The 9,859-nt window shown below is 42.8% G+C and overlaps 1 protein-coding gene across 1 annotated transcript; it reads right to left on the bottom strand.

Annotated features, from left to right (window-relative positions):
• Window positions 1–8,667: 8,667 nt before the first annotated feature.
• Window positions 8,668–9,609, bottom strand: LOC309558988 (putative olfactory receptor 2B8; the record flags this gene model as incomplete). The annotated part of the gene is made up of 1 exon (XM_082262096.1): window positions 8,668–9,609. The coding sequence occupies one exon, from the start codon at window positions 9,607–9,609 to the stop codon at window positions 8,668–8,670; it is 942 nt and encodes a 313-aa protein (XP_082118222.1).
• Window positions 9,610–9,859: the final 250 nt, after the last annotated feature.

Genomic DNA, 9,859 nt, shown 5'->3' with positions numbered 1-9,859 from the left:
CTGATGGGCGGCACTGATGAGCACTGATGGGCAGCACCATCAGTGCCCACACTCAGTGCCCATAGTGCTGCCAGTCAGTGCTCATCAGTGCCTAGATGAGCAGGCACTGATGGGCACTGACTAGCAGCACTATGGGCACTGATTGTGGGCATTGATGGGGGGCACTGATGGCGGGCACTGTGGGCACTGATGGCGGGCACTGTGTGTGTTTTTTTACCTTTAGTAATCAGGGCACTGGTGATCAGTGCCCTGATTACATCGCTGTATGTCCCCGGCGGCTGACGGCTCCCCCTCCTTCCTCACACTGCAGGCTCCATGTGAGGAAGGAGCACCGGCGATGAGAGATGATCTCATATGTTTACATATGAGATCATCTCTCATTGGACAGCTTGATCACGTGGTGAATGGCCGCTGTGATTGGCCATTCACCACGATCTGTGATCGGCCGTGTCCAAGGGACACGGCCGACACAGATTCTCCCCGATGCGCGCTCGTGGGAGCGCGCGGGGGGCGTGTCACTGGGAGGCCGTTTAAAAACGGCCTCCCGAAAATTCAAGTCCGCGCTGCAGCCGTATATAGGCTGTAGCGCGGATGGGAGCAGGTTAATCAAACATGGCCTACTGGTCACATGTGTTGAATTCCTCTGAGATCCATGCCTCATTAATTTTTATAAATGTGAGGTAGTCAACACTGTCATGAGCTAGGCGAGTGCGCTTATCGGTCACGATCCCCCCTGCTGCGCTGGACATCCTTTTGGACAGGACACTGGACGGGGGACAAGCCAACAGTTCCATTGCAAATTGTGCAAGCTCTGGCCAGAGGTCTAGTCTGCCCACCCAGTAGTCCAGGGGTTCATCACTCCTCAGAGCGTCCACATCTGCCGTTAACCCGATGCAGTCGGACACCTGTCGGTCTAGGCGTTCCCTGATGCTGGATACGGAGTACAGCTGTCGATGGGTCGGCTGAAAGAATGATCTGATATCTGAAGTGACCAACACATCTTCAAAACGCCCTCTTCATGCAGGTGCTGTTGTATTGGTACCCGCAACTGTTTCTCTGTGAGTGGAAATTCCTTTGCCAGCGCACGCAAAAGCAGAATGCAGCATTTCTCGAAGCAAGGCCTAGAAGTTCTGCATTCTGACCGCCCTCTGTGATGGTGGTAACATTTCCGCCATTTTTTTTTGTACCGGGGGTCTAAGTACGTTGCCACCCAGTACTGGTCCTTGACCTTTATGCTTTTTATACGGGGGTCCCCCTAAAAACACTGGAGCATGAAGGCCCCCATTCGCACTAAACTGGAAGTGGTGTAGTGGCCTGGCTCCAGCTCATCATGATCCATGATGAGCCATCATGGCTCATCATGGATCACCAGGATAATGTCGTCCTCGTTCTCCTCCCCCCATCCACGGACAACACCAGGGATCCCAGAAAGGTTTACAGCATGCTCTTCTTGCTCCTCCTCATCCCCCCCGGCACCATCCTCCTCTGACTCCTCTTCAGACTCCTGTTGTTGACTTGTCTCAGATGGAGTAGCACCCCCTGGGAATTCATCCAACATTGCGACTTCCTCATCTTCCTGCTCCTGGTCGGCTTGATCAATGACACGACGCAATGCATGCTCCAGAAAGAAGGCGTAAGGTACGATGTCACTGATGGTGCCCTGGCTGACCAGTTTGGTGATCTTATCAAATGGCTGCAGATCTTATCAAATGGCTGCAGAAGTCTGAGCCAGACAAGCGCATGAGCAGCCACTGGCGCATGGAAAAAAACCAAGCTCCCCAGAACCTGTCCCGCCGCAGAGTTCGTACAGTTAGTCGTTAACTACACGTTTCTGCTGGAGCAGCCTATCAAGCATATACAAGGTTGAGTTCCATCGCATCGGGCAGTCACAAATAAGATGCCTGATGGGCAGGTTGTGTCTCCGCTGAATGTCAGCAAGGCGAGCCATGGCTGTGTAAGATCTTCTGAAATGGCCCGAGATTTTCTTGGCCTGCCGCAAGACGTCCTTGACCCCAGGGTATTTGGCAACGAATCGCTGCACGACCAAGTTCAGGAAATGTGCCATGCATGGCACGTGTGTAATTTTGCCCAGTTTCAGCGCACTCAGCAGATTGGCACCGTTGTCACACACCACTTTACCAACTGTCAAATTGAGTGGTGTCAGACACTGATCTGCCTGTGAACGCAAAGCTGAAAGAAGTGCAGGAACAGTGTGGCTCTTGGCTTCCAGGCACAACAGAGGTGTTTGCTAGTCCACGTGTCTGTGGTCAGATGTATCTTGGCACCGACACTGTGTGCCAGAGATAATTTAACTTGCCGCTGAACATGGCCATATAGCTACGGAATGCCCTTCTGCGAGAAATATTTCCTTCCTGGGACCTTCCATTGTGGTGTTCTAATGGCCACAAATTTCTGAAAGGCCTCCGAGTCCACCAGTTGATATGGCAGTAGTTGGCGGGGTATCAGTTCCGACAAGCCAGCAGTCAACCGTTGGGCAAGAGGGTTATCCGGCGTCATCATTTTTTTACGCTCCAACTTTTGGGCCACGGAAGCCTGCCTTTTTCCTGAACAACGTGAGGACGGCATGATGGAGAGTGGAGTGGAGGACAATTGTGAGGAGAGAGGAGAAGGAGAAGAGGCTGGATGGTGAGAGCCTATAGTGTGGCTTTGTGGGTTCTGACGGCGTTGCTCCCACTAGGCTCGGTGATGGGAGTCCAGGTGCCTTCTTAAGGCGGTCATCCCTACGTGAGTATTGGGCTTACCGCGACTTATGCGTTGACTGCAAAGGCTGCAGATGGCAACACTATTGTCAGCAGCGGACACATTAAAAAAAGCCCACACTGCAGAGCCATGTGCCGGCGTCCTGGGAGAGCCAGATGTGACTGTACATGGTTGTTGGCTCACTCCTGCAGTCTGCTTTGTCCCTCCTGTGCAATGTAAGTTCCACCTGCTTCTCCTCTCTATCTGCTGGTCCATCTCTCTCTCTGAACTCCCCTCCTCTTCCTCTCTTGTGGGCACCCACGTGACGTCCAAAGACACGTCATCATCAACGTCACCTTCCCCACCACTAACATTCGAGATCTCGGAGTAGGCAGCAACAGCGGGAACCAACCTCCATTGGCTGATCTGGGTACTGTCGTCAGACTGCTGGGTGGTGGCTGTTGCTACCTCCTCTTCCTAATCCGATGCCAAGAATGGCTGCACATCGCAAATGTCTTGTGATGGATCGGAAAATAATTCCAGTGACTCAAGCGGAAGATATATGGTGGTGGTGGTGTCTTTGGGGGTGCACACAGCAGAGAGTGAAGAGGGTGAAGATAGAGAGGATGAGGAGGGTGCAGAAGAGGAAGGCTGAGTGAGCCACTCAACCAAGTCTGCTGCAACCTTTGACATAATCGAACGCACCTTCTGTAACTTCACACTTTGGCTCCGGCCCACTGCTCCTGCCCTACCCCTACCACCCCTGCCTCTTCCTCTGCCTATCATTTTTTAAATTATCCTGTGACAAAAGTCTCTAGAGAAGCGCAGTATATGTGGAAGAAGGTATAAAACACAGCGCTTCAATCTGTGGTTTAGGGGGGCCACTGGCCTATCACACCAGTTCTACAAAAAATTGGCCAGTAATTGTTGTCACTTTGTGTAGCACAGTTAATGCAGCAAATGAGGCAACATTTTTGCAGGACACAAATACACTGTTATGAAAGTATACTGTTAGATAACACCCAACTTCAATCAGTGGTATTGGGGGGCCACTAGTTTATCACACCAGTTATACAAAAAATTGGCCAGTAAGTTTGGCACTGTGTGAAGCAGAGTTAACGCAGCAAAAGAGGCAATATTTTTGCAGGACACAAATACACTGTTATAAAAGTATACTGTTAGATAACACCCTGCTTCGATATGTGGTATTGGGGGGCCACTGGTTTATCACACCAGTTATACAAAAAATTGGCCAGTAAGTTTGGCACTGTGTGTAGCAGAGTTAACGCAGCAAAAGAGGCAATATTTTTGCAGGCCACAAATACACTTATAAAAGTATACTGTTAGATAACACCCCGCTTCAATATGTGGTATTGGGGGCCCACTGGTCTATCACACCAGTTATACAAAAAATTGGCCAGTAAGTTTGGCACTGTGTGTAGCAGAGTTAACGCAGCAAAAGGGGCAATGTTTTTGCAGGACACAAATACACTTATAAAAGTATACTGTTAGATAACACCCCGCTTCAATATGTGGTATTGGGGGCCACTGGTTTATCACACCAGTTACACAAAAAATTGGCCAGTAAGTTTGGCACTGTGTGAAGCAGAGTTAACGCAGCAAAAGAGGCAATATTTTTGCAGGACACAAATACACTGTTATAAAAGTATACTGTTAGATAACACCCTGCTTCGATATGTGGTATTGGGGGGCCACTGGTTTATCACACCAGTTATACAAAAAAATGGCCAGTAAGTTTGGCACTGTGTGTAGCAGAGTTAACGCAGCAAAAGAGGCAATATTTTTGCAGGCCACAAATACACTTATAAAAGTATACTGTTAGATAACACCCCGCTTCAATATGTGGTATTGGGGGGCCACTGGTCTATCACACCAGTTATACAAAAAATTGGCCAGTAAGTTTGGCACTGTGTGTAGCAGAGTTAACGCAGCAAAAGGGGCAATGTTTTTGCAGGACACAAATACACTTATAAAAGTATACTGTTAGATAACACCCCGCTTCAATATGTGGTATTGGGGGCCACTGGTTTATCACACCAGTTACACAAAAAATTGGCCAGTAAGTTTGGCACTGTGTGTAGCAGAGTTAACGCAGCAAAAGAGGCAATATTTTTGCAGGACACATATACACTTATAAAAGTATACTATTAGATAACACCCCGCTTCAATATGTGGTATTGGGGGGCCACTGGTTTATCACACCAGTTATACAAAAAATTGGCCAGTAAGTTTGGCACCGTGTGTAGCAGAATTAACGCAGCAAAAGAGGCAATATTTTTGCAGGACACAAATACACTTATAAAAGTATACTGTTAGATAACACCCCGCTTCAATATGTGGTATTGGGGGGCCACTGGTCTATCACACCAGTTATACAAAAAATTGGCCAGTAAGTTTGGCACCGTGTGTAGCAGAGTTAACGCAGCAAAAGAGGCAATATTTTTGCAGGACACAAATACACTTATACAAGTATACTGTTAGATAACACCCTGCTTCAATATGTGGTATTGGGGGGCCACTGGTTTATCACACCAGTTACACAAAAAATTGGCCAGTAAGTTTGGCACTGTGTGTAGCAGAGTTAACGCAGCAAAAGAGGCAATATTTTTGCAGGACACAAATACACTTATACAAGTATACTGTTAGATAACACCCTGCTTCAATATGTGGTATTGGGGGGCCACTGGTCTATCACACCAGTTATACAAAAAATTGGCCAGTAAGTTTGGCACCGTGTGTAGCAGAGTTAACGCAGCAAAAGAGGCAATATTTTTGCAGGACACAAATACACTGTTATATAAGTATACTGTTAGATAACACCCCACTTCGATATGTGGTATTGGGGGGCCACTGGTTTATCACACCAGTTATACAAAAAATTGGGCAGTAAGTTTGGCACTGTGTGTAGCAGAGTTAACGCAGCAAAAGAGGCAATATTTTTGCAGGACACAAATACACTGTTATAAAAGTATACTGTTAGATAACACCCCGCTTCGATATGTGGTATTGGGGGGGCCACTGGTTGATCACATCAGTTAGACAAAAAATTGGCCAGTAAGTTTGGCACTGTGTGTAGCAGAGTTAACGCAGCAAAAGGGGCAATATTTTTGCAGGACACAAATACACTTATACAAGAATACTGTTAGATAACACCCTGCTTCAATATGTGGTATTGGGGGGCCACTGGTTTATCACACCAGTTATACAAGAAATTAGCCAGTAAGTTTGGCACTGTGTGTAGCAGAGTTAACGCAGCAAAAGAGGCAATATTTTTTCAGGACACAAATACACTTATACAAGTATACTGTTAGATAACACCCCGCTTCAATATGTGGAATTGGGGGGCCACTGGTTTATCACACCAGTTATACAAAAAATTGGCCAGTAAGTTTGGCACTGTGTGTAGCAGAGTTAACGCAGCAAAAGAGGCAATATTTTTGCAGGACACAAATACACTGTCATAAAAGTATACTGTTAGATAACACCCTGCTTCAATATGTGGTATTGGTGGTCCACTGGTTTATCACACCAGTTATACAAAAAATTGGCCAGTAAGTTTGGCACTGTGTGTAGCAGAGTTAACGCAGCAAAAGAGGCAATATTTTTGCAGGACACAAAGACACTGTTTTAAAAGTATGCTGTTAGATAACACCCCGCTTCAATATGTGGTATTGGTGGGCCACTGGTTTATCACACTAGTTCTACAAAAAATTGGCCAGTAAGTTTGGCACTGTGTGTAGCAGAGTTAACGCAGCAAAAGAGGCAATATTTTTGCAGGACACAAATACACTTATAAAAGTATACTGTTAGATAACACCCCACTTCAATATGTGGTATTGGGGGGCCACTGGTCTATCACACCAGTTATACAAAAAATTGGCCAGTAAGTTTGGCACTGTGTGTAGCAGAGTTAACGCAGCAAAAGAGGCAAGATTTTTGCAGGACAAAAATACACTGTTATAAAAGTATATTGTTAGATAACACTCCACTTCAATCTGTGGTATTGGAGGGCCATTGGTCTATCACACAGTTCTACAAAACATTGGCCAGTAACTGTTGTCACTGTGTGTAGCACAGTTAACGCAGCAAAAGAGACAACATTTTGGCAATACCCAAATACACTGTTATAAAAGTATATTGTTAGATAACACCCCGCTTCAATCTGTCATTTAGGGGGGCCACTGGTCTATCACACCAGTTATAATAGTTTTTTTAAAAGTGCTTTTGTCACTTTTTGTAGCTGTAGTATCGCTGCAGAAACGCTCACCACACCAGTCACAATGCTGCACAGTGCACAATACAAATCCATTATAATATGCTTTCCATATTAGAAAGTATATTATAAGTGTATTACACCCCTATATAGTGCACTGCACACCAAAGAATAGTACACCTATACCAAATACCAGTCCTTGAAAGGACTTTTGTGGTCCTATAACAGAGCGATCTGTGTCACTGACAATCTGTCCCTGCTGCACACAGCAAACCTCTCACTACATTGACAAAAAGCAGAATGTAAAATGGCAGCCAGCTCAGGTCTATTTATAAGGTAGGGGGTATGTCCATGTGCTGAAATGTCTCAATTGGCTTTCCTGTTCCACCTGATGGATGTGTCATGGGTCAAAGTTCTCACCAATGTAAACTAATATGGCTGTCGCGCACAACGCCATATGTTCGCAAGATCGGCAAACTGCGAACGAGCAAAGTTCGCCACAAACCGACCGCCGGGCGAACCGCAAGGCCATCTCTACTTGTATAATAAAATACAGGCAGTCCCCGGGTTGCAAACAAGATAGGTTCTGTAGGTTTGTTCTTAGGTTGAATTTGTATGTAAGTTGGAACAGATCCTTTTTTATTAAGTGAAACTCCAGCCAAAGAAAAATGTTTTACTTTTTTTGGATAGCATAGGGAAGGGTTAACACACCTTTAAAATATGTTTTGCTGTCTGTGCTCCTGTTCAGAAGGTTTTATCTCACTTTCTGTCCCTGTGACCTGGGGGTAGATTTCCTCTCACTCCGTTTGTAAGTGTGAGTTGTATGTAAGTCGGATGTATGTATGTAACTCAGACTGTTTTTAGCAGGTTCTCAGCCCCTAAATCAAGTTTAATTTTAAAGCATTAACAGATTAATAATTCACATTACATTATTAGAAAATTATTCTCAGTTAATGGAAGTCTTAACATACCAACAAAGCAAGAAAAGTTCAACAGAAATATGAGATGCCCCAAGATCGATAACCTCTTTTAAACCAATATTTACCTTTTTATATAGTTGCATTATATCAAGAATAGCAGATTCCTTTGGGTTGTATGTCCCAAATGTATAATTCATATCTGAGCTAATTAAATGTCTAAACAGGTGTAAGCAATTGTTTAGCTGTACACTCACTACTTTACATTGTAGCAAAGTGTAATTTCTTTAGTGTTGTCACATGAAAAGATATAATAAAATATTTACAAAAATATGAGGGGTGTACTCACTTTTGTGAGATACTGTATACTATATATAAATGTATATTTATGAAAATGACCAGAGATAGTAGTGATGGTCTGTATGTAATCTAACAGCAGTGATAGAGACTTTGAATTCACATTATTTGTTTTTGTTACCCTCCCTCTTGCTTGGTTCAGATTTTATGGAGTCTGAATCCATCCTAAATAAGAAGTCTGATGGATTTCTTTAAAATATTATTAGGTAATAAATAGACTGGCAAATTTAACTCAAATCAGATAAAATACTTTATTTTGATGTTTTCTGTTTTACAAATTATTTGTTTTTCATTTCAATTTATTTATAAAATATTATTTATTTATTAGAATACAAGCTGAATACCATTATTTTATTTAGCTTGTGTTGACAGTTTTTATACTGTAAGTTCACAATGCCTTGGTAACATTCCTGTTATATGATTGCTATATATTTTTTTTATTTTTTTATTCAAAATATACTATTGAAGAAAAGATATGTTCTTACAAGAAACCTTTTTCAGAGCTGATTTAACTTCCTTATTCCTTAGTGTATAAATCAGTGGATTTAACATTGGTGTAACTATTGTATAAAAGATAGCAAAAAGTTTATCTGTATCAGGAGATGACTTGGATCGAGGTTTCATATAGGTGGCCATAGCTGAGCCATAGAACAAGGTTACAACAGTTATATGAGAGCCACACGTGGAAAATGCCTTTCTCCGTCCTGCAGAAGAACTTATTTTAAAAATGGCTCTTATAATTCTAATATATGTAATGATAATAAAAGTAATGGGTACAATTAAAATAATGACACCAACAATAAAAATCACAAATTCAACAACTGTAACATTCCCGCATCCCAAAGCTAAGATTTCTGGTACTTCACACTCAAAATGGTTAATTTCGTTACGTCCACAAAGATCTACATTCCACGTTAAGGCAACATGAGAAATAGATAAGAGAAATCCACAAATCCATGTTCCTGTAGCTATCTTAATACACAAACTTCTGTGGATAATTGTAGTATAATGTAAAGGATAACAGATTGCTATATAGCGGTCATAGGCCATTATGGCTAAAAGAACACATTCCGCTTCCCCCAATGAAAGAGATATATACATTTGTGCAACGCAATCTGCAAACAAAATAGTCTTTTTGACCACCATCATATCTCTCAGCATCCGTGGTATTATTGAGGATGAATAGCAGATGTCCACTAGAGACAGATTAGTGAGGAAAAAATACATAGGGGTTTGAAGAGTGCTATCAGTGACTGTAGCAAAGACAATAAGAGAATTTGCAACTAAAATGATCAAGTACATGATCAGAAATATCACAAAAAGTATGATTTGTATAATGGGATTACTGGAGAGTCCAAGAAGGATGAATTCTTTGATAATTGTGTCATTTTTCCAAGCCATTCTGCAAAGAAAACATGTACAAAAGTCTGTGCATTTTAATACATTTTAATAATAGTTTATTTATTGTTTGTTAGTTTCTTGCAATTGTGTATTCTTCATTAAAAATATGTCTGCTTCTTATAGGTACTGATTTATTTAAGCATGAATTAAGGTGAAAGGAAATGAAATTGAAAAATTGCTCCTAACTTGTTTAAAGTTGTAAAAAAAAAAGCTACCATTTTTTCTTTGTAAGTATAGATGTTCAAGGTTT

Source organism: Pelophylax lessonae (genome assembly GCF_965119305.1).
Source record: "Pelophylax lessonae genome assembly, chromosome: 6".
Taxonomy (NCBI): Eukaryota; Metazoa; Chordata; class Amphibia; order Anura; family Ranidae; genus Pelophylax; species Pelophylax lessonae.
This window is presented reverse-complemented; position numbering and strand designations above follow the sequence as displayed.